This window comes from Caloenas nicobarica, chromosome 4 (assembly GCF_036013445.1).
Source record: "Caloenas nicobarica isolate bCalNic1 chromosome 4, bCalNic1.hap1, whole genome shotgun sequence".
NCBI classification, from domain to species: Eukaryota; Metazoa; Chordata; class Aves; order Columbiformes; family Columbidae; genus Caloenas; species Caloenas nicobarica.
Genome location: NC_088248.1, coordinates 5,061,116 through 5,089,102, shown reverse-complemented (window position 1 = coordinate 5,089,102; position 27,987 = coordinate 5,061,116). Strand labels below are relative to the sequence as shown.

General features: G+C 43.6%; 2 protein-coding genes across 3 annotated transcripts; one reads left to right on the top strand and one right to left on the bottom strand.

Moving 5' to 3' along the window:
* Positions 1 to 3: 3 nt before the first annotated feature.
* On the top strand, positions 4 to 5,100 carry LAMTOR3 (late endosomal/lysosomal adaptor, MAPK and MTOR activator 3). Its single transcript, XM_065633305.1, has 7 exons — positions 4 to 37; positions 189 to 236; positions 363 to 397; positions 912 to 970; positions 1,852 to 1,985; positions 3,046 to 3,109; positions 4,245 to 5,100. Exons 2-7 carry the CDS (start codon positions 228 to 230, stop codon positions 4,316 to 4,318), a joined length of 375 nt encoding a protein of 124 aa, XP_065489377.1. The 5' UTR covers positions 4 to 37; positions 189 to 227; the 3' UTR covers positions 4,319 to 5,100.
* Positions 4,695 to 27,987, bottom strand: DAPP1 (dual adaptor of phosphotyrosine and 3-phosphoinositides 1). Of its 2 annotated transcripts, XM_065633303.1 has the most exons (9): positions 27,798 to 27,987; positions 19,864 to 19,986; positions 16,586 to 16,719; positions 12,469 to 12,599; positions 10,929 to 10,976; positions 10,634 to 10,696; positions 8,720 to 8,805; positions 8,063 to 8,150; positions 4,695 to 7,630 (listed from the first exon to the last, which is right to left on the bottom strand). In XM_065633303.1, the coding sequence occupies exons 1-9, from the start codon at positions 27,851 to 27,853 to the stop codon at positions 7,580 to 7,582; spliced, it is 780 nt and encodes a 259-aa protein (XP_065489375.1). In that variant the 5' UTR covers positions 27,854 to 27,987; the 3' UTR covers positions 4,695 to 7,579. The 2 variants fall into 2 exon arrangements, with proteins under 2 accessions (XP_065489375.1, XP_065489376.1); XM_065633304.1 differs by lacking the exon at positions 10,929 to 10,976.

Here is a 27,987-nt window from a genome sequence, read left to right as displayed (position 1 = left end):
GCTCTGGGCAGCGACTCCCCCCCGAACCCCCCCTCAGGTACGACGGTGGTCTCGCCCCAACCGTTCTCCGTTCCCGGGGCGGGTGGGGGTGGCCTGTACCATTGCGGCTGGGCGGGGGGGAGGCGCCCCCCCCCACGCCGTTCCCCTCCGTGGAGGGGCCGCTGACCGGGCGCCCTCTCGTCTCGCAGGCCCGCGGAGGCGGCGGCAGCGCCGGCAGGGCCGCAGCCATGGCCGACGTAAGTGCGGCTCCGCGGGGCGCTGGGGCGGCGGGCGGGGGCCCGTGGGGAGGCCGGGGCGGCGGGGGGTGGGCGGGAAGGGGCGCTGGTGGGAGCGCGTAACGAGCCGCCCGTCTCTGCCCGCAGGACCTGAAGAGGTTTCTGTACAAGAAGCTGCCGAGGTCAGTGGCGCGGGGCGGCGGGGCCTGCCCGGCTCGGCGGGCTCGTTACCGGGCGGGGGCGGCTCTTTTTGCTGACTAAACAAGCTGGGGATGAAGGCAGCCCAGCCCGGCAGGGGCTCCTTTGGGAAGAGCTGAAGCGCCGCGGTGAGGAGTGAGGGGAACGCCGCCCCGGCCTGGCCGCCCCCTCAGCAGCCACCGCCCGGCGCTCGTTGGGCGAGAACAACGCGCAAAGGCTCTTCCTTGAGAAACTGATCAGTTGCGTCAGTCGGAAAGTGGAAAGTTCCGTGCGTTTTGCTGTAGTCTTATTTTATATTTCTTTCTCTGCTGCTCCAAGAAACCACCCGTACCACACAGCGCAAGTCCATTTCAGTAAAACATTAATTCAGTGAAGGCATTGAATTTTTCCATATTCCCCCCCCACCTTATTTTTTTTTTTTTTTTGTTCGGGGAAATAAAAATAACCTTTTCTACAAGTTATTCTGGTTTTTAAACGGTCTCTCAATTTTTTTCGCAGTGTTGAAGGTCTTCATGCTATTGTGGTCTCAGATAGAGACGGCGTCCCTGTTATCAAAGGTAACTTCAACTTCTCACTGTGCCCTGCGACCGAAATCCTGATTGAACAGCAGAGGGTGGAAAAGTGCAACGGAATCTTCCTGGTTACGCCCGACACCTGAATGTCAGAAGTTGAGGGGTTAAATTAGATTTCTATTTTAAGTTCAATAGGTGGCTGTGTACCTCTTTGAATTTATCCTTTTGTTTGTGTATATGCAGTGTCCTCAATACTTGCAGGTGGCAGAAGTTTTCCTTGGTGGATAGTGTTGGACTGGTGTAACGCACTTGCATCTTCAAGTCACTCACAGCCTGATACAAAGTCCTAGAGACAGCTTATTGGTGTTTTGTTGATTTGGCTTGTCTGTACTCGGAAGCAATTGCATCCAATTTTTACACTTTTTTTTTTTTTCCTTTTTGGTACTGTAATTTGTATCTTTGTGGTCTTTAAGATATTTTAATGTTGTAGGTAAACCAGTTTAAGAGTACTGAAGACTACTGGTTCAAGTCCTGGAGGTTTTTTTTAATGTCCCAAAGTATTGAAACACCTAGCAGAACTTGCACATCCTCACCTGTTTTCATTCAGGGGACTCGGTGGCAGCAATGACTTCAAAAGCTGGAGTTGCTGTGAAGAGCAAGGGACACAGAACTAAAATGCCTTCAGCACAGGCTGAATATCATAAAGGAAAAGCCTGTTTCTTACATGTGCTAGGGAGAACGCTGGTATAATGAGCACTAGTCATGTACAGAATATTAAGTGATTTATAGTTCATGAAGATTGTCCTGTACTTGTTGCAGAAGTGTGTAAGGTGTGTTACGGTTCCCTAACACCAGCACTGAGCCGGATAAGGAGCTGTGATACAGCCAGACATATCATGTAAAAATACTTTCTTGTTTTATTCTAGTTGCCAATGATAATGCTCCAGAACATGCACTGCGACCTGGCTTTCTGTCCACCTTTGCCCTTGCCACAGATCAGGGCAGTAAACTAGGACTTTCTAAAAACAAAAGTATCATCTGCTATTACAATACGTACCAGGTGAGTAACTTCCATGTGGCCTGAGCTGTTCCTGAGCAAGGGAGAGGTGGCTTAAACTCTGCTGGATTTCCACTTTGCTGCTATTGAAGTATTTATGTTTTATTTCTTACACTGCTTACATGGCCAAGCTCAGCTTTTGCACCATTTGTTAAGCTTCTCTTACATTTCTCGAAACAAAGATTTAGTGGTCGAAAAGGGTGAATTTTTTTCTGAACGGGCAGTAATCAGGAATTTGTAGCAGGTACTGCTCATATGGCCTTCAGGATCTGTTACAAAGGGTTTATGTTCTCTTACAAACAATATCATTTATAATTAGTGACATCTAAAGTTAAGTAAGCATATGCAGCCTACTTGATAGCTCCTCTTGCTGCTAGTATGACTTTGAGGTAAGAAAGCTTTGAAATACCACTCACATTTTTTACAAACTGGTTATTTGTCTCCTGAAATCCGTCATCTACTAAGTTTCTTCTCCTTATCAAGTTCTAGGGGTCTTGATGTTTTTATTATGACTGCAGTAAACTGGCCAACTGTTTAGTCCACAGTATCTAGCTTTGTTTGGCAAACAAATGGGCGAATGAGTTAGTTGACACACATTGAGTACATTGCTTTGCTTCTCTTGGTGTTAGCAGCTTACTCTTGTGCTCTAGGTTCCCGTTTCCTGTTAATGGAAGAAGAGGTACTGCTGTACACAGAATAGCATTTTAAAACAACAAAACCTGCCTGCCCTCTCATTACCTGTGGGGAGCGTGGTCTCCACAGGGTGTTCTGGAGTGTTTGCAGCTGAGTTAGATTTCAGATGAATGATGCTGCAGAACATGGGATGGAGGGAAATGCCAGGCTTTCCACATGCAGCTCCCTGTGCTGTGGTGTGAGTTCTGTTGGTGTTTTTAACTGTGAATTTTGTGAAATAGATAACACAGGAAAGTCAGCTCTGTGGCTTTTCCTCCTGCTTGCTCTTTAAGCTGAGGAGGCTGCTTGTTTCAGAAAGAATTTGTGTGCCGGAGCTCTGACATCCAATGTGTGTTAGCTGCTGGCCGAACACTGTTCTCTCTCCTTGCAGGTGGTGCAGTTCAATCGCTTACCTTTGGTAGTAAGCTTCATTGCCAGCAGCAACGCCAATACCGGTATGTGTTTATGTGTATTTTAAATATTGCCGTATTTTAATGCCTGAGTGTTTAAATAATTGAAAATAAATTGCCGAAATTTACGTCAAGGAATATTAACTTTGCTCCTGCTATGGATTTTGTCAGTGTATTGTGAAGGGGAGAAGGGAAAGTGTGAGTGAAAATGCATAGATTTTTAGGTGACTCGCTGAAGTTGTTCTGTTAGAAATATATTCCTCCTGTGTTTAACCTTACCCTTTGCTGTGTGAGAGTGTTCACTGCACCAGCAGTTATTGTACTGTACAAACCAGATGTTTGGTCTCTTTCTGTCAGTTCCAAGTTATGTTCTGCAGTAACATGTGCAGCTTCTTCTCAGTTCTGTGGGGTGGGGAAATCCTTCACCAGGGCACCTGGGCTTGCTCATTGAGGGCATTGGCTAATGAGAGTTGGAGCAAAAGGGATTTGATTCTCGCACAGCTGTATGGGCCTCAGCAGCTGCAGGAAGCAGCGGAGCGATAGTGGAAGCAAGCAGCAGCGTGGAGGAGAGCTGCGTTACAGGGCTGTGCCCGTGTTGGTGCTGGGGGCTGCAGGCACCCTCTGTCAGGGTGCTGCCCACCATTCATAGAATCATTTTGGTTGGAAGAGACCCTCAGGATCATTGAGTCCAACCATAACCTAACCAAGCTCCAGCACTAAACCATGTCCCTAAGAACCTCATCTAAACACCTTTTAAACCCCTCCAGGGATGGTGGCTCCACCACTGCCCTGGGCAGCCTGTTCCAATGCCTGACAACCCTTTCCAGGAAGAATTTTTTCCTAATATCAAATCTAAACCTTCCCTGGTACAACTTGAGGCCATTTCCTCTTGTCCCATCACTTGCTACTTTGGAGCATGGAGGGTGTTGGTCTCTTCTCCCACCTCCTTTCAGGCAGTTGCAGACAGCGACAAGCTCTCCCCTCAGCTCCTGTTCTCCAGGCTGAACAGCCCCAGCTCCCTCAGCCGCTCCTCCCATGGAGGGTGAGAAGCTCCAGTGGAAGATGATGTGTTTTGGAGAGCACTGCCTGTGACTCTGAAGGGGAGGGAGCGGTGTGGTTTGGAGAGAGGCTTCTCGGTCATGTCATTTGCTGGGATGTTCTGTCTCTTCTCTCTTTCCAGGGCTGATTGTGAGTTTGGAGAAGGAGCTCACACCCCTGTTTGAAGAACTGAGGCAGGTTGTTGAAGTTTCTTAACCCGATGGTCTAGCCGGAGTGCAGCATCCCTCTGCAGCCCAGTGGACAGAAAGATTCAATAATCCTCAGTCGAATAACACATCTCATAAGAAATACCACAGCTCCTTAGTATACTAAGTAAGAGTAAATTGTACATAGTACTGAATCAGAAATGATCTACTAGTGTGTTGTAGGTGGATGTTACTTTATGCCATGTTTCTTGTATTGTGCAGTACTGGAGAGAGCACCGGAATAGCTCCCATGGAGTTTAGCTCAGCCTGCTGAGCCAGATGTGCGTGATGCTGATGGCTCAAACGAGCAACCTATAGATCTCTTGCTTTACAGGGAACCAGGCACGCGTGGGCTTTATCCTCAGGCCAGCTACCACTACATGTCAGAAAGCAGGTTGTATGGTATTCTGAAAGTTGTGGTTGAAGGAGTATTGTGAGAGCAAGTTTACAAGCAGTGATGTGTTGGTACAATCAATAAATATCTTGGCTTTCTTACGTGGGTGATACTTTGGCAAGGGAACGCTACTACTCTGGATGCTCACTGCATCCTGCTTCCATTAAGAAGAAAACTATTTCTATGAAAGCTGTTGCTTTAGGGGTTTTCCTGAGGCCCAGATAAAAGCACCCAATAAATGTCTCACTTCTTCATGGGGTTTTTGTGTAATATGGTTGTGAAGATGTCATGTCTCATAGTCTTTGTGTGGGTTCATCACTGGTGACACTCTCAGCTCATTTACCATTAGGTTTTCATAAGTAAAGAAATATAAATAAATACAGTATTTTTAAATGACAGAGCCTGGTCTAGTCTTCTGTTGCACCATAATACTCTACAGCACTTCAGCTTTTCTGTGGCAAGAACAGGCCTCTTAATGTTTGTAAATGTACAAAATCCAGGAGCTCACAGGCTGAAAGCTAACCAGTGTGTCTCTCGGTTGGGTGATACAGATACGGAGTCCCGTGTTGATGCAGAGTTAGTGCTGACTGCGATCCGCTGTTCCTTGCCTGCCCCTCCTAGTTCCTTTCCACATTCCCCTCGTGATGACTCCAGTGTAGACATCCAGCGCTAAAACCAAGCACTGCTGGTGGAAGGAAGAGCTCTTGGCAGGTTTCTGCCTCAGGCTGGGAAAGGGGGCATCGCCCCACCTTGCTTACACCTCACTCACCTTCAGCATCGGGCAGGATGAGGGGAAAAGGTGGTGCTGAAAATAAGGACTGGGAATTCTTGGCTCAAAAGCTCTCTCAGAGATTAAAATTTGTCAGTCAACCCGTATTCCTTTAAATAAGCTCCTGGCTTGAATTTTGTTGCTGGTCACTACAGAAGCAGCTGGAAACTGAGCCCCAAGGAGCCCCTGTGTGTATTTCTGGTAAAATGTGTTCATGTTCCAGCTAAGGCCTGCTCTTGCTGTCGGCCTCTGTTCAACTTCTCGGTCTGACTCTGCTTCCTAGACCAGCCAAACACATTTTCTTTTGCTGGCTTCAGTTCCTGACACCATGTGCTGAACTTTCTTCTAATATTTTGTAGCATGGCCTGTTCTTGTGAAAAAGGGAAGGCTGCTTTTGTGGTTACACTTCAAGCTCCATTTCCAAGCCAGTTTCATAGAAGAGTGATGCCGTTGGAGAATATAGTCTCTCTCTTCCCTGTATGCTGCCTCTCTCTCGCACAAACTCATTAAAGCTTTTTAATTAAATGAGATGCCAGTTTGTTAAACCACTTCTTTAAAGGAGAAAGGAAGACGAAGCTTTAACGGGAATATGGAACATGTTAGGTAGTTTTATAATGACATTTTATTCAGAAAACAGTCTGTATAAAAAATATTTACAAATATTTTGAAGTTGAAATAAAATGCTATTCTTATGTTCAGGTCTGGATTTTTCCTTTTTTTTTTTTTTTTTCTTTTTTTTTTTTTTTCTTCCAGTATGTTTTACCCTTTCTCCTCTTCAGCCTTCTGAAAAGGCATCTACTGGACACTGCCCTGCTGGGTGAGCAGTACCAAGCCCTGTGCCACAGCATTTGCACAGCGGGAGAGGTTTGCACATGACCTTTCAGCAGAAACTGGACCATTACGCAGGGAGACAGGGGCTCTTGCAGCTGGGTCAGCCTTGAGGTCAGGCCGGGCTGGTCTTGGCACCCTCCGGTGTGTCAAACTTTGCTTCCAAAATGTAACATCTGTCTTGACTGCAGCACCAAAGTACTGGGATTCTGATTCTCAGTTCTGTAGCCAGCCGCAGTGCTGTTAGGTGCATACGAGTCTTCCAAAATATAGATGGAAATTTACATCAGGTTACGTAGACGGTGTATTCTTTTAAATCCATATCTTTACGTGGTGCTTTTCTGTTACTCGTTTAATATAAAGCAAGCAGCGCTTAATTCTAGGACATAGTTCTGGACAAAACCTCATTTTGAGTTCTCTGCATGACAAAAAAGTACAAAATTCAGCCCATTTTCAAGGGGGACTGTAAGGGGCCCAACTTGTAAAGCTGTGAACAACGCTGGTGGCTACCACAGGCCAAGGCTTCTGCAGAGCCCTGTCACCCTCCCTTGGAGTCCCGTGGCAGCTCTGCCATATGTGTGCTGGGAAGCAGCCATGCTCACGTGATGCCTCTCGCCGTTACCTATAGATGCTGTTTGAAACAACTGTTCATTTGTAGCCATCGCTGCAGTATAATTCTGAACTGTAAAAACCGTATTTGACCAGAATGTTACTTATCCATCACCTTGAAAAGGGCCTTGAAATACTCTCTGGATTGTAACATAGATACTGTTTACAAAGATGTAATTGCTGCTGTCATTTTTTCTTCGGGTTTGGAGCCTAAACAGGTAGTACAAAAGAAATATTTAATGTTTCCAGAAAGGACTGGTTTTAAACAACAGGGTGAAGGTTACAGAATATGCTGCTAATGGTTAGTTGTGATGGAGCCTGCAGTAAGTTATTGAGAGTGCTCTGAATAACCACAGAAGTTTTAAACAGTGACTACTTCTGTGATGAGTTAGCAGCTGTTTGAATCGAGTGCACTGCAGACATAGACCACACGTATCAAACCAACGCTGATTTTGCAACCGTCTCCACATGTGACTCAAGAGCCTGAGAGCGCTCAGCTGTACGAATCCTTCGTGTGCAGAGCTGGAAGCAAGTGTCCATGTGCAGTATCTGTGCACGCATGTTCCCACCCTGAATACTGGGGACATTTGAAACCGTCCTCTTGTAAGCGATGCCCTCCCCTTGGCAAAGAGGCAACGCCTGCCAAGGGAGCAGAGGCGCTGGAGGCACAGCTAGGAACTGACGGCGGAGTTACGCTGCTCCACTTGCTTCCGTATTTGTGCCTAGAACAGAAAGACAATCCGTTACTGTTTGGCTGCAGGCATGTGGATGTGGGCAAGTACGACCGACCCAAATACCGGTATTTTTAAGGAAGTAATGCTTTCAAGCCTTTACATTGCCTTCTCATTGTTTCCTCCGTGACCTGACACATGTGGTCTGTGCTGATGCTCCACCTTGTTTACCATCTACACAATGACATCCTTAAAGATGGAAGCCATTTCTTCTTCCTGATGAATATATGCTAGAAGCGCATCCCAAAAATGCTGAAGTGCGTTTGCAGGTATATACATTAAGCAGAACCTACATGTGCCAGTCTAGATGGCCTGGAAGCCAGAACAAGTCTTCCCTTCTTGCAGACAGGGAGGGCTGTAGCGCTCGGGAGCTGCAGTATTGGGGGGCTGATGATGGCAGCACCGCGGGTGCCCATCACTTACCAGTTTCCATCGCAATATTTTAATCCACTCATCAGCCTCTATTCCAGTTTTCGCACACAGGTAGTATGTCCTTAGCGGGAACACTAAACTGTAAGTAAACAATTAAAACTATTTATTATATTGCTAGAAAAAAAAAAGTAGCTCTTCCTAAAGCTGAACCCAGCTGGCCTGCACCAACCGTTGTTTGGACAGGGCAGGGAGGCTGCGCTCTTGTTCAGTCACCAGGTTTACAGGCAAGAATGGTTTACAGTCACCCACAGCTCAGGGATGTGCTGCCCCAGGCCCATACAGACAAAAGACCCACGTTTGGGCACAGAAGCGGTTACTGTGTGACCCGTAGCCGTGTTTTAACTGGGAACTGGACCGTACCTAAGTTCCACAGGTCTAGGGGATGATTATACATGCTTACAGAATTAGGAAAAGAAATGCCCACTACACATAGGACTACACCTTCCCTGCCAAGAAAAAACTCTTTTGCCAGCAGTAATTTGGCAAAGCCACGCAGAAATGACAGAGGTTGGTTGACAGAAACAGACTTGTGAGTTAGAGGAAGATCAGGGTCGCAAGGCAGCTTTCAGAAGCGTCCAGTCATTACACTGCAAACTTCCCTGGCTATTCTGACCTTTCCAGCGAGGTGGAAAAAGCTCAGCAACTCACCAGAAACAATTGACTCTTTCCTGGGAATAGTCGAATTGCACGGCTGAGCATTCAGTTAAGTCAAGTGCTCGAATCGGTTCTGTGGCCTTGGAAATAAAATGGTTTTAAAATGGGAACAAAAATGAAAATAGAAGATAAGGCTGGTTCAGTTCAATGCTTCCAGACATTTAGAGGCACACTAGGTTTTCCCAGGCATAGATAGGCACAATAGCTGTTAACGACATAAATCCACACTAGCAAACATAACATTGGTGCTGACATGAGATGAACTGAGTTAAATAGAAAAAAACCCCAACAAAATAGGACAGTCGGTTCAGATCTGGACAAACAACAGAGGAGGTCTTTACTGCAGGAAAGTTGGAGCTAGATGCAGACTGTTGAGGGTTTGATCAATACATTCAAATGTAACTGACACAGCAGCAAATCTGATATCATGTTGAGGAGACCAGGGGATGGTTATAGGTCTTATGAGGCCTAGCCAGCTGTTGGAGATTTAATTAATTCCTAAGTGCTTTAAAAGGATGAAGCTGGGTAGGGGCGAATGCAGAAGTGGAGCTGAAGCAGTGCTTGTGGAGTGATGAGCCTGGCTGTATGAGCGGTGCGTGTTCATCTGACTCTTGGGAAAGGTCCAAGAGTGCTCAGGTGCAGGGATGTAGACTGTATTTGACTACAACACCTCTCCCTTAAAATTTTTATTTTTCCCTGGCGTGTGAGAGTCTTTCTTTGATTTGCTCCTCTCAGCCTTGCACTCTTGAGCACCTCAGAGGAGGCAGCTGAAGCAGAACAGCTTGTTCTCTGCCCAAACACCCTCAGCTGTTCCCGTGGTCCTTCATCAGGTGTTTAGGAGAGGTGAGAAAACACCAAATGCTTCCAATGTTTTTCTCTGGTGTGGTGGCTGTGAGCTATACACGACACCAGAGGAAAGCCACTTGTGCTGGGGTGTACTGACAAACGCCATCCCAGGGCCAGCACGTTGCTCATCTGCTGGTTTCTGCAACCCCACAGCAAGAACTGGAGTGCCAGGAAACACCAGAGGAGGAGGCTGAGTTCCCGACGAAGACACCTTCTTGCCTGGTAAGTCACAAATGCTGCTCAAACGTTTTGATGGCTGCCCTTTGAAATGTTATCCCAGAAACTTAATGCAAGTTGGCTTGAAATGAAATGAAAACTGATGGAAGATCCTGTAAATAGATAACTGTTTAAAAATGATGATGTTTGGTGAGAGAGGGCAGTTGTGTATGTTGTTGTATTAAAATGTGTTAGAGACTTGAAATAGGGCTTGGCAGAGGGCTTGGCACAGTTTGGCTGTGTTTATAAAGGAACCTGAACTGGAGGTACTGCAACTCTAGAGGTATTTATTTTTACTCAGTTTCAGACAGAAATGGAACAGCAACTGCAAGGACACGATGTTTTCCCCCAATGCAGAAGGTTAAGCTATGATGGAGTGCCAGGATGGCAGCTGTTTTTAAATGAATGGTTTTCTATGTATGCTGTGTGATCGCTTGAAATAAAAGGATGAAATCAAAGAATGCAAAATATACTACTAGTATTTGCAGAAATGTTTTAGTAGCACTGCTGTCTGTTAGGTTGCGTGTCAAAGGTACTGCTAAAAGCTGTGTTGTGCTGGTAGCTTAAAAATCCATGGAACAAAGCAACCCAAAACACACTGTAGACAACGACTCTATCAAGCAGGTGAGACTGACAGAGTACAGTAAAAGTTTTCCAACTGTAAAACTTTCTCTTGTTGAAGTCATCAGCAAAACTCTGACTTTATTGGAAAGGTACAACCCCTCTGACAGAGTGGGAAGCTTCAGCTTGGGAAGCTGTGACATGGGTGCAAGAAGCCAGAGAGATGAGGAGGCTGCAGCTGCCTCTGTAGAGGTTTTCAGAGTAGAACTGGTGTTTGCTACTTACTGTCTGGTCTTTGAAATACTTAAGTTCATTCCTATGCAGTGTAAACCACCTCGTCTTCCAATTCTGAAAGAGGAAGAACAGATGGTAATTCTTGTGAGAATTTAGTGTAATGTCTCTGAGGAAAGAAAAACCTTTAAAGCTGTTGACTTGCTCTGGTTTACAGTTGTGCTGTGTTGTTGCCCAAAACACAAGCTGTTCCCCTCTGCAGGGGAATGCAGGTGGAGCTATTTCAGCTCTGCATTGTCTGTGGCTTCTGTGGGTGACGGAAAAGCGGCAGGAGTAAGAGTTTCCTTACCTTGACTATTTTGCCTTGTTTTATCAAATATCCTTCTTTTGTACCAAGCTGTGAAGTAACAAGGGATGCGGGTTAGAGACCGAGTTCTGCTTCTGTTTCCCACATCCCCCTCTTTGCCCGCACCCCTACGATGGAAGAGCAGCCTGTTCTGGGGGAACCTTCCCATGGCCATGTGCCTTGTTGTCACTCCGTGGATGGGTCCACCACCGAAGGCAGTCTCTTAGACCATGCCTCCCTCAGCAAGCTTCTGGCCTGCATCTTGAGAAATTGCTTTTTAACTGTGTCTCTGCCCCGTAAGTGATACTGCGACCTTATGACTTCTCAGATACTCGCTGAAGCTCTGGGTAGAGACTTCATTGTGAGACTGCTGACCTCTGAAAACCAAATTCTTGCCAAGTTAATTGCTACTTGCTCTTGATAAACTATTGCCTTTTTATTGTTTGCATGCGGAAGTCGGGTTCCTTTGGAAATTAAAGTGGAACTTGGCCATGAAGGGCTGGCTGTGAGAGACATAGCAGCAGTTCTGCTATCAACTTCATTAACCCGTATTAATGTAACTCTTCCTCTTTTTCTCTAAAAATAGAGTATGTCATTAAAAACTTTCCTCTCTGTTCTGACAAACCACCTGCCTCGCTTAGATATGAATTACTGGGGATTTAAAGTCTCTGATTACTGTCCGAGTGAGTCACAGATGTCAGAGCAGGTGGCTCAAATGAATATGAAGATGTTCTCTTGTTTCTCACACCAGCACGGTGTAGCTTTTAACATGACACAGCTTTTCGCTGTGCTCAGAATTACTAGGGCTGAAAGGCCGGAGGGTCTTCTCTGTCATTTTGCTCTGTTGTGGGTGTAAGTCTGTGTCAGAATACAGCAATGCCATCTCCCCGCTTTAAAGTGAGTCTAAAGTAATAAAATCCAAATGTGGAAATGCCAAAAAACCCTTTTGAGTAATGTACCTATTGGGATATAGGTATTGTCATTAACTTGGTTGTACCACGCTTCAGTTGGAGTTTCATTTGCCAAATGTGTCTCTGCCTGTCTTGCACATCTTTATATATTTTATATATTTTTTTTTTTTTTTTCTCCAAAAGATCATTTTTTAACTGACTTAGAAATTCAGATGCACTTTCCTTCTTTCCTTCCAGTTAGGAAGGAGGCTGTATTTTGCTAGCTGGGCACAATAACTTTACCAAACCAAAAAGACTACAAAAAACCCCTAATAAGTAATGAGTTTGTCTGTCAAGACTACTATCCGTTTCCTGTCAACTAATCCTCATGTTCGCTGAGTGAGACAAAGTGTGGTAAATTGCGTAGCTTTGATTTTTTGCTATTTAGTGTATCCCTCATCTGTGGGGGGGGAGAAAGAGATTTCCCACTGGCTGTAAAGGATGCTTGGCAAAACAAGGGCTTACTGTGCAACACTTCGTGTGTTTACGAACCCATAAAGGGATGCATTACTGGTGTTATTCCATATCTCACTCCAATAATCGCACTAAACTTGGGCCTGGAGAAGCACCTCCCACACCAGAACACAACTTACGGAGGGAGCGTTTGGAACAAGATCGCTTTCTGTCCTTCCCGTCTGCATTGCCGTGTGAACTCGGACGGACTCGTAAATGGAAGGTTCTTCCACTTTCCGTGGGTAGGGATGCTTCAATACAATTAAGGTTCCTGGGGAGCAAAAGAGCAGAGTTAAGTCGTCTGGCAAGACAGTCTTAGAAAATAACTGGCAGTGTCTGCCTGTTTGTAGAAGGATTAACTTTAGCTCTTGTACCTTTTCAATTCTAGGAAAAGGTAATGAACTCCTCAAGATCTATGACATTCCCTGTAAGGGGTTTTCCTTGGAAGGGTGCAGGACTTGGGCTACATCCATCCCAGAAAACAATCAGATGCTATAAATGACTCTGCCATCCTGATAAAACTAGACAAATATTTCTAACACATGATATTAATAGGTTACACTCTGTGAAGGGTATTTTCTACAAAAATCCACCACACAAACTACATTGTTGGATTAATTTGCCCAGTCTCACTTCCTTGGCTCTGTGTTGCTTGGTGTCCTCAATGGCTTGGGCACTTGTACCTTGCCTAATTCCCTTATCCCTGTACAATGGGGGTCAATTTGTTCTTACATCTCTGAAAACAAGGCTGAAAACCCTTTTCACTATTTCTAAGCAGTACCTAATTAAACCCCTTCTGCAATGCATGGTAAGTGGTGAAAAACCAAGACAACAACAGAACAGGACCATCAGACAACACTTGAAGGCAAGTGTCTTGTCCTGCTCGAACCTGCTTTCCAGTCGGGAGTAACTGGGTAATGCAGAACAAATTTAACCACAGGTTTCACAGTTACAGCTGAAATGCAAACCAACAACCCACTGTTTGCTGTGTAAATCACTTAATCTGTCAGAGCTTCGGATACAGGCTTCCCAACAGTAAGCACACATTGCTACCGCCTTTAACTGTTTTACCGTAGCTCTTTTCAGTTAGTAACGTTTTGATTATAGCCATTCCTTCTTCTCCAAAAAAGTCATTTATTGCATGTTCTCTGCAAAAAGCTGCATTCTCAATAGTGAATCTATTACACTATTCACAATTGCGAAGAACCTTCTTAAAACAGTAATTGCTACAGCATCTGATGTCACTCTTTAAAAATAAAGTCACACCACGATGCGGCTCCATTTGCATTTTATGCTGATATTGTCAGCTCTTAAAAGAGAAGGGATGATAGAATTGGTCAGAACTTGGATGTGAAACCTAGGGCTGATTGAGTAATTTAAAAGCGAAATAAACTTTAAAGTATATTTTGTAATGGCGAGGGGAACAAAGGGAAGTGGAAAAATTGTATTTGAAGTACCCAACTGAAATCTGTTTGCAGGCACTGGGGGTGTATGCAAATGCGATATATTCAACTGGCAGTAGGCGAAAAGTCAAAATTAGTTTAATTTGCTCTGGCCTTGCAGAAAAAAATGCTTTATCCTGTAAAATGAAACTGAGAACACTCTCATTACCAGTCTACAGAAACTACTCTTAAGCTGTTGCATAGAATCAGAGTAGCATCATCTGTACACCACGGATTAAGTCCTGTTGCAGAACTAGGAGGACTAGTTCAACATTTTGTACAATATTTGTTTTCTAGAAAGATCTCAATGTGTTTTCTCCACAAAAGATACTTGTACAGAATCATTTAATAGCTGTAAAAAAAGAACTAGTAAAAGCTGCGCTGTAGCAATATTATTCTTGCACATTTGTGTGTGCTATCTATTTTTAAGGAAGAATGAAAAGTAGTCCCATTGCTGGAAATGTCAGCCTCAAGTGACTTTGGCTTTTTTGGTCTGGGTAATGACTTGAAGTTTTTATACATTTTAAAAATAATTTAGGTAAAAACGGACAAAGCAAACATGTAAAAATGACATGTTGACCTTGTCACTTTGAAAAAAGATAGAAATATAGAAATACGATAGTGTATGGCTTTAACCTTGTTACTGACTGGTTTCAGCTTGCCTGTTCAATAAACTGTTATATCTCGCAGAACACAGTAGCCACAATTTCCTTTTAATTATCTGTAGTGCAGAAGGCAGTGTGCATATTACTCTGCAGGAAAATAGATGCAAGTTCATGTAGCCACTTGGAGTGTCAAATGAAGCTGTAGTGAGACAAGGTTTGTTGGGCTTGAAGCACAAACCTGCAGCTGTCCCAGTAAGAAAGAGCTGCTGTGCCCCATAGACCAGTTTGCTGTGTGTTCAAGTGCTGATCAAAGTCTGGTGTGTCTCTTCAGACACAAAACTGGCTGCAGCGAGACAGAACTTAAATGGAAGATAGTGGAAAGCGTTACATATTCTGTCTTGTGGGTCTATGTCTTATAAAATCCTGTCCATAAGCAAGGAGGAGATGAAAAACGCTGTCATGCTATCTTGCTTTACTCCCTCATTCCTGATCTTGCGGTGTTTCTATCAAAAACTATTTGTAACTACAACAAGCTACAAGGAAAACTGGTCCAGCTACTCTTGACTAAAGCCCGAGCCAAAGGTCGCTCGCTGCTTTCCACCGAGGGGAAACGTGGCCCAAGAAATCAGACTCCTGCCGGCTCTTCTGCCAACCTGCTGCGTGACCCTGTGTTGGGCCAGTCGTTCCGCCACGCCAATGCTTGGCTTAGAGTGGGCTCTGACGAGCCCCCTACCCCCTTTTTATATAAATCAAGTACTACCCAGGAGACCTTTGGCACCTGTGTCTGAAGGAATGCTGCCTGAGCGCTGTGTCTTCCTCTCTACTGCTATCCATGGTAAGGGAGGGTGGGAGGCTTCTTGATGTGATGTTCAAATGGCTTTTCTTATTCTGTACCGCATCCAACTTAAAGAGGTTTCACAGAGCCAGCAGAATCTGATTAGGGAGCTTCAAGGCGACAAGTGAGCCCATCATTCAGCAGTGTTGATCCTGTCCACAGAGGTCACATAACACCAATGCCTTGAGTACTAATGTCTGCAACACATGCAGTGAAGGAATGGGGAAATACGAGTTCTATATGTCAACCGTAATCTTCACAGCGTTAGGCCTGTGGGTGCTTGTCTGATTTCACAGGAAAAATAGCTTACTGCACAGAAGATGAACGTAGGAACTCCGTGTTTGAAACACTCTTAGAAGCAGCTTAAAAAGAGAATTATTTGAAAGGTACAAGTGCCATACTGAGTGTGCCACTGCATTTTTCTCGAGGGGGAAAAGAATTGCAAAGCAAACCTTGAATTTAATGCTTGTGTTACAAGAGCACTGGTGCGTATTTAGTGTGTGACATATTACAGTTATCACATGTGCCAGCTATTATTTAACTGGTCATTTGCATATATAATTACTACTGCTCTATGAGTTATTTGCATATACTCTCTACACAGGATACTGAAGTTTTTGGCACTAACTTGTGTTGACACGTCTTCAACTCTTAACATTTGAAGCTAAACCTGAAACCGGCGTTGTCATAATTATATACTTCTGCTTCTCTGTGGATTCCAGTCTGGTAGTGTTCAACACGTTTGTACGAATCAAGTTTAATCTTTTGACTCTTACTTCAGGTAGCACATTGACTGCTGAAGAAGCCTGTGCTTTTCTTTTTCCTAAAAACAAGACAAATCCCTGTGATGGCAGATGGTACCAGTAGGTTGATCTACTGTAGACAGAAAGGGAGAGGTAATACAGGGAACATCCTCCACCACTGTAAACTTCTTCCTTGGATGAAGAACAGTGGAGCTAAACAATTTCAAGCCTCTTTTCCATTTATTCTCATTGGGGGATTTCAGCTTCATAGCTGAATGTGTATTTCCTCACTGAACGCCCTGCTTTGGTTTTGCCCTTGTTGGGAAGGTTCCGCTCCTCCCAGTACATGTGTATTTTGAAATGCTTCCTTCTCTCACCCTGAGAAATCAAAAGGAGCTCATGCCCCGATTAGCAAAAACCCAGTAAGCTTACATGTAGTTAGTCTTCAGAATACTTGAAAGCGTTTTTGAAGAGGAACATCTTAGATACTTGAGGTTAACACAAACGTGAATTTCTGAAGATGAACGCTTCAGCGGTGGATCTATGTGATAACACGTGGGAAGATCCTTTTACTTAGACCTGTGTGAAGCACAACTACAAATGTGTTCATACAAACATACGGCTCTCCTTACCTGTTTCACTTCCAATTAAAGGCTGATTTGCAAAATGCATGACTAATTCCTTCAAGCTAGAAAATTCATTAAATCCAAATTTGAATGAGGTTCCTATGTGTTCAATGTGGAAGTGTTTCACAGAATCTTTCCCCCTAAAACAAAAAAGGAAAATTTGTCAAGGCATTTGGCATTTACAGTCCTTCAATAGCAGCTCCCACTATGGCAGATCTGGCCCAGATCACAGGCTGAAAATCACTGTCCTAGCAGAAATGCTGCTGCTATTACTGTCCCTCACCAATACTCAACACATCTGAGACTTGGGTTTATTAAGAAAAATCTAATTGTTGCTTTACGGATATGAGATCATGAAAGCCTAGAAAGGTCAATTTAAATTAACTCTTGTGGCTACCAGTAGAAAGACTTACAAATGAGGCTTGCCGCCTTCTGTCTAAGCTGGATGATATCCCTTCGATATCCCTTCGCTTACTAGCCTTTAGTCTTGATAGTGTACCCGTATTACTCTGTATGTGTCTTTTCAAGTAACATCCCGATCTCATTAAAAACATCTTCTGTTTCTCTTTCAAAAATAGGCTGCCTCCTTTTTGCACGCAAACAGATTTAATAACCTAAGTTTAGATACCTAAGGCTTTAGAAATTGTCTGCTTGTCTCTGTACTCAGGCGAATGGTTCCTCTGTGGTGGGCACTGTCAAACACGACCCAGGGTCCTTTTTCTGTCAGGGAAGTAACAGCACCCGTTTGTGAGAGCTGATGGTATTTAGAGAAGTGTGCAAGGACTTGCTTCCCGGACGGGGAATTATTTGGGCTTCAGAAGTCGGTGAAGTGCAAGTACCTCCCCTGTTAAAACGTTACTTCTTACTAGTACCCAAAACAGTCCAGAGAAAACCTTGTCTCGGGGAAAATGTATGTAGCAAATATACTGAAAATATAGTGAAGAAAGGGATTTATAGTGTCTTTTTCATTCCAGGGGAGGTTTAGATTGGATATTAGGGAAAAATTCTTCCCGGAAAGGGCTGTCGGGCATTGGAACAGGCTGCCCAGGGCAGTGGTGGCGTCACCATCCCTGGAGGGGTTTAAAAGGCGTTTAGACGAGGTTCTCAGGGACATGGTTTAGTGCTGGAGCTCGGTTGGGTTGTGGTTGGACTCGACGATCCTGAGGGTCTCTTCCAACCAAAATGATTCTGTGATTACTGTCACTTCCACAAGAGATTATAACTTCAAACACGTATTTGAACAACTACTTGAACAGTACTCAAGTATACGTCATGTAGTACTTATGATATTGTATAGTAGGACATGCCTCCATCGACCTCTCACATGTGTAAGCCAGGTGTAAAATAGCCACTGCGACTCCGCTGCAGGGTTTTCATCTCTTCATTTAATTTCACAGGAAATACCATGTTGCAATGACAGCAACTTCTACTCCATTTCCCAGTTCCTTTTTAAAGTTGGCTAATGTAGCTGGGGAGGGGATTTCAGGCAATGTGTGATCTCTCTGCTGCTGCCTCTTACAGCTGTCAATAAAAACCTCAAGGGATGTCTCTGAGCATCGTTTCCTTAAAAAAAAACCCCTACAGTAATGACTGAAGTTCCTTGTGAGGCAGAAAGTAAAGCTATAGAATTTCAGGAAAGAAAATGACAGCTAGAATTGCTAAAATTAGGCTTTATACAAAAATGTATCAGAACAAAACTGAATTACTTATTCCAAAATGAAGTTTCAGTATTAGTCAAAAAATGGAAAGGAAAACTTAAGAGTTAAAAGAGAACAGTGGCAAATTATTAGAACATTTTAAAACCTAATTCAGTATTTCAAGGGAGCGGTTCCACCAAAAAGTTCTGTAACAGAATAAAATATCAAACTCCAGTTTGGGACATTCAGTTCACATGGTAATGCAGTAAGTGACTCTTGTTCCTACATGGGGAGCCAAATGAAAGATTGGAATTGGCCTGTAGCAGACTTTGCCAGGTCTTCTAAGGCTAGAATTTGTTAAAGCAGCAAATTTATTCTCATTAACTAACACTTTAGCTTTTGTTTCCTATTAAGAGAACAGCTCTTTATATTTTATTTTACTACAGTAGATTGTTTCCCGAGTGCCCTTCACAACTAGCTTCAAGACAGGTTTTTTTTTTTAATTGACAGAGGTAGATTAGGCCAAATAATGTTCAGGTACGTTTTACAGTCAAAAAATATTAACTAGAAAAACAAAGATTCATTTTGAATAACTATTTTTTTAATAGAATACTTATAAACACTACTACTCTCTTTCCCAAGACTTGCAGAAAGTCACAATTTCAAGGGCATATGCTGTGTTACCATCTATTAAGGTATTGAGTAACTACCACCATTATATTGACTTTAGCTTAAGAAGTTACCGGGATTCAGCTGAGCTGTGATCACTAATTGTTCAGAGGCACCGAGGCAGAAATGAGCTTAAAGGCACTAGCTTTAACTTTCATTGAAGGGGCTTAATATCTCATACAGTCACCGAAGGCTAAAAATTTATTTAGGGCTGGTTACCTCAATTCAGCTGACGTGCAGCAACTACCTTGTGTGTCTAATGCAAGCACCTTTCGTATGGCCTCTCTAAAATATTGTGGCTGCTTGGGAGATTCCTTGAATGTGATCGACTGGTGAATACCCATGCCTATAGGCTACCTGTGCTCTGAAATATCTGCATCCTGATCAGATGCAAATTGCTGTAATTCTGATGACTTCACGGGCCTGATATCTGAGGAAATGTTGTCTGAACTAGTTGTGCGTTACTGGTTAAAACTGAGTCTTAGCTCGGAACTGAGGAGTAAAATAATCCAGGAAAACACTGAAAACATTGTATTGTCCCTCTGACAGTTCCTATAGAGTGATCCAGAAACTGGTGAAGTTTGTGCCTATTAACTGGTATATTTACTACAACACTCATCATAAAACTTCTCTATTCCCATCAGCTGTTTCTTAAACTCCTGTAACTGATGTACAGGTTTTTACCATGCAGACTGAACATCTACAGGAGACCCACTGAATTATGGTTTTTGCCAATAAGATTAACTCAGTTTGCAAAAATGGGAGCAATTTCCAAATCCTTTTTTTTTTCCTCCTTCTGACAAAAAAATCATTCAGCTGTGTTACACTGTTAGGAATATGTCTTAAAATAGTTCAAGCGCTAGGAAGAAATCTGCAGGTCATCTCGATGCACGATACAAACTAACATGGGAGTAAGTTGAGATTTTAAACCGGCTAGCTACGTGGCATTAGCTAAGCTCACTTCTGTCCGCACCATACCTGACAGAGAGGGAGTACAAATCTTCTCTTTCATTACTCTTCCTCAAGAGATAGCTTCCATCCTGCCCATTGGAAAGCAGCAGAGCTTCTGCTGCATGTCGAGTGAGGTTATCATGATACCACCTGGGAAGACACAAGGTGTTAAAGCATCGTTAGCTCAGCTCTTGACCAGCGGTTTCTGCTGCTTTATGCAGCCAAGTTAGAGAAAGAGGGCGGACTGCGGATAACGCTGCTACGATTTTGAGTTGCTATCCTTCTCCCAGGCAGATGCAGGTTGCGCAGAACCCTACCCCTTTCAGCAGCCTCCTTTCGACAAGCTCAGAAATTTATTATTATTTTTTTAACTACAAAGTTGTGTGCAAACAGCTGACATTTTGCTGAATCTAAAAAAAAAAAACGCTGCAAATTCTCCTCGCAGAAGCAACAATTTACCCAGGTCTCTGCTGACAAGGTGAAAGCAATTTGGGGGGGTATGCAGGATCTTTTGCCTATTTTCAGAATCTGTACTTCCTGACACATCTGCACGCTTTGCTACGTTTCCTCTTTTGGGGCAAACTCCTCCCAAACTCTGTATTTCCTGAACTCAGTTCATGTGCGCTGCTAAGACCTGCAGTTAAACGCATTTGCCTAGGCTTAAAAATTTCATTTGCGGAATAATCTCTTTGCAAGAAGGAATAGAGGAAGTTTAACTGACAGAATTTGAAGTGAAAATTTAGGAAATCTTGCCATTGTTCCCAGTCGGCTATACGTGGTCTGAACAATGCAGGGGAACTTCTATACACCTGCTTCATTTAACTTCAGTTAAAACTAACTTCGCTTATTTTTTTTAATATGGAAAACAGTGCAGATATTAAGGATAATTATATACATGCACCAGAAGCTCTGGTGCAGAAGGAGGAGGAGACGCTGTTTGACCGAAAGCAGAAGTGTGACCGCAGCTCTTTCTGCCCTTTGTATCGTGACAATCTCCAAACTGCAAGGAGGTGCAATTGTACACTCTTTCTCCTTATCTGTTCATTGCAAGTTGCCACTAAACTTGGCATCTCCCACAAAGTTTTAACTCTGGATTTAGACGGCTGCCTATCTGAAAGGCCAGCTGGCTGATAAATTGCTTTATAAGACTCCAGGCTGTTAACCCTATGGAAGACAAGCCCCACGTGAAACTCAATACGGGCAGGGTGTTGCTGCTTTGGCTCTAGGACGTGCTCCAGGGACCATCTACACAGTAGAATAAAATAATGAATATTTAAAGATCAAAGTGTCATCCTCTGAAACACCTGTCAGCCAAAATCCGCTTTGGGATTAACTGCCCAAATAAGTAACAGCCAAAGGTCAGATGTGTCCTGATGCGATGAGGATCGTATCGGCACACGCGCTTGGCCAGAGAAGACAACGCCGTGTTTTGGGTGGAATTTCATAACACTGTACCTCTCGCTTCCATGCAAAAGAAAAATACATGGAGAAAATCTGTAAGTGGTCCTTTTCATAAAGGAGGCGTGTGTAGTTTGAGGTTGCAGTTGAGTGTGCTGTTACCTTATTTCCAAAAAGCCTTTTATTGAGATTTTAAAATAGAAGTCAATTAAAAAGCATTGTGTTTAAATCTACTCTTATCAGTCACTGGCATTTTATGTGTAAAAAATTTTACCACTGTACAAAAAGAAAAATCACACCCACTTAATTGGGAGAATAACATTTTAAAGTGCAGTTTTAAATCTTTGCTGGCGAGGCTGTACCATTCTTCTTGCCTAAATATGTTGTCTTGGACAAAAATGCCTCAAATTTTACCGTGTTCCTCTTGCTCAGCCTTAAAAGTAGAAGTGGATGTGAGACAATAATACAGATCTTGGTGCCAAAGTCACTGTGTTATATATAGCTATTTAATTCTCCTCCTGACTGTCACAGATGGTTCAATCAGTAACAGGTTACTTGGGTATTCCACTGCGAAAATGGTCCCTCAAACTTTGTTCCAATTGCATGAACACAGGTAATTTTAAAATGTCTTGGAAAATATAGCATTTGCACACAGACTACCAGGAAGGTAAATAAATACGCAAACAGTCTGCTCTCCCAATCAAGCCTGCCTGATGGCACAAATAGAAGTAAACAGGACTAAAAAGAAACCGACTAGAACGCTATTCCATACGCTTCAGTTGAATTTAAGTATTTGCCAGAGGGGTTATCTCTATTTATCTTGTTTAGAAAAAATCTTTTAGGCAGTTCTTTGAATTTTGCAGGCAAATCAAGGTGGGAGACATGGCTCATTCAGCGCGATGCTGTAAAGGGCCGGCACCTTTAGCTTTGGTTATCTTCTGCGTGGAGGTGGAGGAAACTGTTGATAGAAAACATCATACTGTATGTATCTTGCCTTCTTAAAACAAGAAATTAATAAAATCAAAAGGCGTTACAAACACCCATCTGTTTGAAGGCCCTAGCAAGTCCTTCAAAAAGCTGAATTGTCTTAACTCTTTCATTTTGAACCACGGTGCGTATCTTGCATATCTTTCTGAAGGTCCTTCCAAAAGTCAACTTTCTTTGACCCAACTCACAGAGTCTTGTATTCATTACAAAAAAAAATTCAGAAGTATGCCCTGTACTTTGACAGTCGCCAGACTGAAAATCACCAGTAGTGTAGAAATTGCCTGGGGCTCCTGATTCAGATTTCTCTGAAGAAACACAAGGAGAAAGAGGAGAGTCCTTCCCTGCTTCAGAGCCGCTTCTGCTGGGTGCCCTTGGCCTTGCACACCCTCCTGTCTTGAACACATACACACTTCTGGGAGGTTTTTCTTATTATTTCATTTCTCCCATAAAAAAATCCTGCATGCTCCCCTTTTTGGGAGTTCCTTATAGCTGATTTGGCTAGCAATCTCAGTTTCAGAGTTTATAATTGTCATCCATTCTTGTCACTTTAACTTTGTCCTAAATTACATTAGATCTCTGTCCCATGCTCGTAAGCGTGTTCGTGTTGTCGGTGCGTGTTGTGGAAGGACCATGCTATTTTTCCTGCTTTTTAGAGTGTTCATTTGTTCTTTAACAACCCAAGATGTTTCAAAGAAAAATGTTAATGAAGCTTCATTTCCATGTCCCCTGCAGATGAGACAGGTATGGCAACTGTTGTTTCTGATAATGCTGTTGACAAAGAAACCATACGGATATTTTGCGAAACGTTTCTGCCTATGTAAATAGGAGCTGGTGAATAGACCCGCAGCTGGCATCAGGTGGATTAACTTTTTAAAAGTATCAGAATGCACAAGGAACACAAACACTCATCTATGGTTAACCCAAGGATGAATGTTGAGTGTTATACAGTTTCAAAGTGTAAGAAAATTAAACTAATTGTGGTAGAAGGTATTTCTTTAATATTAAAAAAGATGCAAAACCTGCCAACATCTACCACCATAAGAAAACCACCCAGGGTAAATAACTGCTCTGAATAACACTGAGCCTCAAAGATGTATTCCCCTTCTTAATTTGAAGGAGAAGTACACTGCACTGTTTGGAGTGACCAACAAAGCACTGACTTATTTTGTTTGGCTGGACACAATGATTTTCATGTGCTTTATTTCAAAACCGACTCTACAAAATAGCCTCACTCGTTCTCTATTCTCAGCATGCTGGATCTCGGATCAGATCTCTCAAGGTTTCTGGTGGGTGGGTGGTTTGTTTGTTTTTAATTTTATTTTGACATTTTTCCTAATATCAAACCCTGGAAGTGTTACCTATCATCTGAAAGTCACGAAGGGCTCTCTTTCATTAGTAAAAATGAAGTTTTGGCAACATTTTTAATGGCACACAACTTGACAGAGGTCGAGAGAACCAACAAAAGGGTGAGAATGCCAAGATAGAAGCTAAAGGTGGCATGCAACCAAAACTGGTGTTTATCAGACATCCGTTCAATGTGTCACACTGAAACGCTTAAGCACACACCTATGCAAAGTACTTTGTTGGAATACAAGGGTGTCATTTCACAGGAAAAATAATTTAAAAATAGAACTATGAGGAAGTAACATCGGTATATCCAGTCTTAAAGTTCATGTCTTCTAACTGTAGGCTTTCACTAGTTCAGCTTCTGCTTTTCGCTTCCATTTTCTCACTCAGCTGTCTTCTCTCAACTGTCTTTGTTCTGATTTTTACCCGTTTCTTTTGCCTGCTTTCTAGCTGTTGTAATTTTGCCCTTGTTTACATGAGAAATATAGATGAAAGAAATAAATTCTTACGACAGTTTGCCCTGTCCCAGTCACATGAGTTCCTCAGTTCTCCAATTTTATCATCATCTGGTCTAGGCCTAAGGTCTAATTTCTCCTCTCTTACTAAAACTAAGCATAATGTGTTATCATTCAGTCTTACCAAATACCATCTGTCACCGTATTGTCAAACCTGGAGCTGGAGGAAGGTAAAAGCTGTGCTGCAAGGGATGACAAAAAACACTCTGACTGCAAAAGGGAGAAGGTTACAAAAACTTGTTTCCTTTTGCCCCATTGCTCTCACCTCTAAAAGACAAACAGCATCACCAGTGTTGGGACAGAAGCCGTGTTACCAGACCAGCCCGTAACCACTCGTATGACGGGATATTCCGCATTCTCGTCTCTTGTGCAAACAGAGTGAATTGCAGTGTGGAATTCCCCAAACTCAGGTTATACGTGATCGGCCACAGGAGTTCACGCCGCGGTGGGCAGGGTGTCCTTAGAGCAGCAACAGCAATAAATGCGACTGGAAAAATAATTGGCCTCAGAAATAGCCAGGGAGACCCTCAAAGATGATTCACAGTGTCCTTTTCCTTTAGGCTAAGATGCTTGTGTCTCTTTTGAGAAACTTCAGTGCTCCGTTTTTAAGTATTTTGGTAGATTTAGGGAAGAAGTTAATGAATGAGGTAACGTGCTTTTAACAACGTGTTCTGATTCTGATCTAGCTTTTTGCTAGGCATTAGTTCCACCTATAAACACATTGACAAGGAAGCTGAGAGAATCTGAACTTCCACTTTGAACTCTTGATTGACCACCCAAACTCTCCAAATAAATATAAGCCTCTTCAGACTGAACAAAACAGTTTGGAGTTTTTGTTGTTGTGTGGTTTAGTTTGGTTTTTGGTTTGCTTGGGTCAGGTTTTTGTTGTTTGTTTGGTTTGGTTTTTGTTTGGTTTGTTTTTGGTTTGTTTTCTGTGTTTCGTTGGAGTTTTTTTTTAAGCAATGCCAAACCCATCACTCTTGATTTCTTTTGTTGTGATGTGAAAGGTCAAAAAGTTCATCCTTACAAATACTGAGGCTCTGGAGAAAAACAATCCAATCTGAGAAACAGCTGTAGATATGTCTAGATCTTTCAGTGACTGTGTAATCCCAATGACAAGTGGGATTCTTAAATTTCATTTCTTGATTTTTTTTTTTTTTTTTCCTGTGACACATGGGATATCTCTAGAGCAGGGGTAAAATAAATGTGCAGTTTGTATCTATTGACTTTTTTCCCTCTTCTCCCTTCCTCCAGCTCTGATAGTCTCAGTCTAATTATAGAAGTATTAATCTAGAACAGCCCAGCAAATACCAGGTCCTCCAAACCTAGCAGGGAGTTAAACAGTTTTTTACGCTCTACACCCATCTACATTGCTGTCAATTTTCCATTTTGATGGCCAGTTTTCTGAGTCAACTACAAGGATATCCTGGTACCCACTCTCCTTTCTCTTAGAAGTAAAGAAGCCCTTCCCATTTTACACTTCTTCAAACCTTTAGCTATTTTAATTTTTGAACAGTAAAGCAGAAGCTCTAAACCTGTTTCAGATTCCTCTCCAAAGGAATGTCAATGTCAAAGCTGCTCCTCATTTGAACGATCCTTGTCTGTTGGTCTTTAGTATGGCAGTGACATAAATTCCTCACCAGAATTGGTCTCAGTTGTGCTAGATACTGTGTCAGGTGTAAGGGGAACCCAGCACTGTGATAGCACCAAGGACTAAGTTTAGGGTAAAAAAATAAAAAAAAAAACAAAAACCACACCACATTGCAGTGGCTAAGAATTTAATGTTATGGTCAGGAGAGTGACACGCTGACTTGTCACAGCCAAGGAAGTATTCGCATTAAGAGATCTCTTAGACTCTGCTACCAGAATGTTTGGTGTGTGAGGACTTCTTCTATTTAGAAAAAAAAAAAGTGGCTTTAGTATTAGCCAAAAAAATTTGTTTGTTTAATGATCTGAAGGGAATCTGTGCTTTGCATTGCTTATTCTTCTTTAGTGCGTTTAACTCAACTGATGGAGATGCTTAGTATTTTGTGGCAGGGTGAAAAGTCTGGGTTTTCAATTCAAGTGTAATTAAAATAAAGAAGCTACAGCTTTAAAAATGCATGTTTGTAGCCTTCTCATTCATATTGGTACCACACCAGGCACCACGTCAAGCTGCAGTCCTACGAGATCATCTCTGAGGTTGAACTTCTTGCCAACCAGGGAGGCTGTTCATAAGCACAGGTTACTGGCATAAATCAACTCAGGCTCTATAGTCTAAATGAATAAAAGTCTGGCAATTGGGAATCATGCTTCTTACAGAAGCTGCAACTCTTTTTTTTTTTTCCTTTTTTTTCCCCCCTGTAGATACTTTTTTAGGATGAGTGTTATCTTACAGATGTAAAAGAAAAGTATATAATGGCCACTGGGTACCATTGCAAAATTACTTCTATTTCATATTTGTTAGATGCTTCAGAAACAGACACTTAAATAACAGGTTCTTCTAAATACGGGAAAATATCAGCGGTGCGCAGATACTAATTCCAAGTCTCTTTGTTACACTCCAATTTCTTCACTAAGTGAACTAATGACACCCCCCCCATGGTTTGGTCCTTATCTGTAAGTACTCAGGAACCAATAAACATTTAATTTTGTATTTATTCTTTTTGAATGCAGAAATTACATCAGAGACGTTTTGCTTTTTCAGTATCTTCTTTGTCCTTTCTTACTCTTCACTTGGCTGCCACCAACCCTTCCCTCCCTGGCCTCCCAGCGCCACCTCTGCTGCTCCTCCAGCCCATGTTTCTCCTCACCCACAGCAATGCTGCTGGTGAGAACGCAACCCAAACCTTCCTCCTGTAAAAACCAAAACTAACTGGCAGGCAATGCACGAGTCACACTGGACGGGGAACAAGGTCTGTTGTAACCGTCGGCCTTCCTTCTTTCGCTCCTTGGGTTTTGCTTTTGAGTGAGGGCGATACCCTCATCACAGCTGGGATGTGGGAGATCTCGGTGGGGAGATGGCCAAGGGCACAGTGCAGCTCTGCAGCCGGGCGGCTCAGAGGACAAGCTCTGGGTTTGGTGATCCCTTGAGAGGCAGGTAAACAACGTGGCACAACCCGGGCCACGCAGCTGAGGAGGTTTCAACATGGCAGAGCTTCTCTGGGGGAAAGCTGTAGCCCTCTGCCTCTAACTGTCCGCTACATTTGAAACGCCTGCCCAAGCTCTAATTTCATAGTCACAGAGTCAGTTTAGTTGGAAGAGACCCTCAAGATCATTGAGTCCAACCACAACCCAGCCGAGCTCCAGCACTAAACCATGTCCCTGAGAACCTCGTCTAAACGCCTTTTAAACCCCTCCGGGGATGGTGACTCCACCGGTGCCCTGGGCAGCCTGTTCCAATGCCCGACAGCCCTTTCTGGCGAGAATTTATTTCTCCCACTCATCTGCAGCACCGTCTGTGCGCAGGAGCCTGCCGGCCTCTCAAACACACCCCAGGGGTGAGTCGCTGGGCTGCACCCCCTCCCGGGCTCACAGAGCCCCTTCAGTGGCCTCGTTAGAACAAACCCCAGTTAATCTTACACCTCGTTTCATTACCAAAGAACCATCAAGACCTAGCAGCTCCGGCCCTGTCAGCTCCCGTCGGGCAGCCCGGCTATTTCGCACAGGGACCTCCCCGCGCCCCTCAGCCCCCCACCCGGGGTTGGCACCCCCGCTGTCCCGACCGCCGCTCACCCGAGCGCCTCCAGCTCCTCTCCCGGCGGCGCGGCGGGACGCGGCTCCCGGCTCATGGTCCCCCCGCGGGTCTCCTCCCGGCCCCCGCCCCGCCGAGGGAACGCCGGCGGCCGCCCCCGCGGGCCGCTGGGGAAGTGAGGGAGCGAGCGAGCGGACGGGGCGGCGGCGGCGGCACCGACCGCACCTCCCC

Coding starts and splice junctions, on each gene's coding strand:
- LAMTOR3 (XM_065633305.1), top strand. Junction 971..1,851: donor CGGCGTCCCTGTTATCAAAG/GTAACTTCAACT, acceptor GTTTTATTCTAG/TTGCCAATGATAATGCTCCA. Junction 3,110..4,244: donor CAGCAGCAACGCCAATACCG/GTATGTGTTTAT, acceptor CTCTCTTTCCAG/GGCTGATTGTGAGTTTGGAG.
- DAPP1 (XM_065633303.1), bottom strand. CDS start 27,853: ATGAGCCGGGAGCCGCGTCCCGCCGCGCCGCCGGGAGAGGAGCTGGAG. Junction 8,806..10,633: donor AGTATTTCAAAGACCAGACA/GTAAGTAGCAAA, acceptor TTTATTTCCAAG/GCCACAGAACCGATTCGAGC. Junction 7,631..8,062: donor AAATATTGCGATGGAAACTG/GTAAGTGATGGG, acceptor TTTCTGTTCTAG/GCACAAATACGGAAGCAAGT.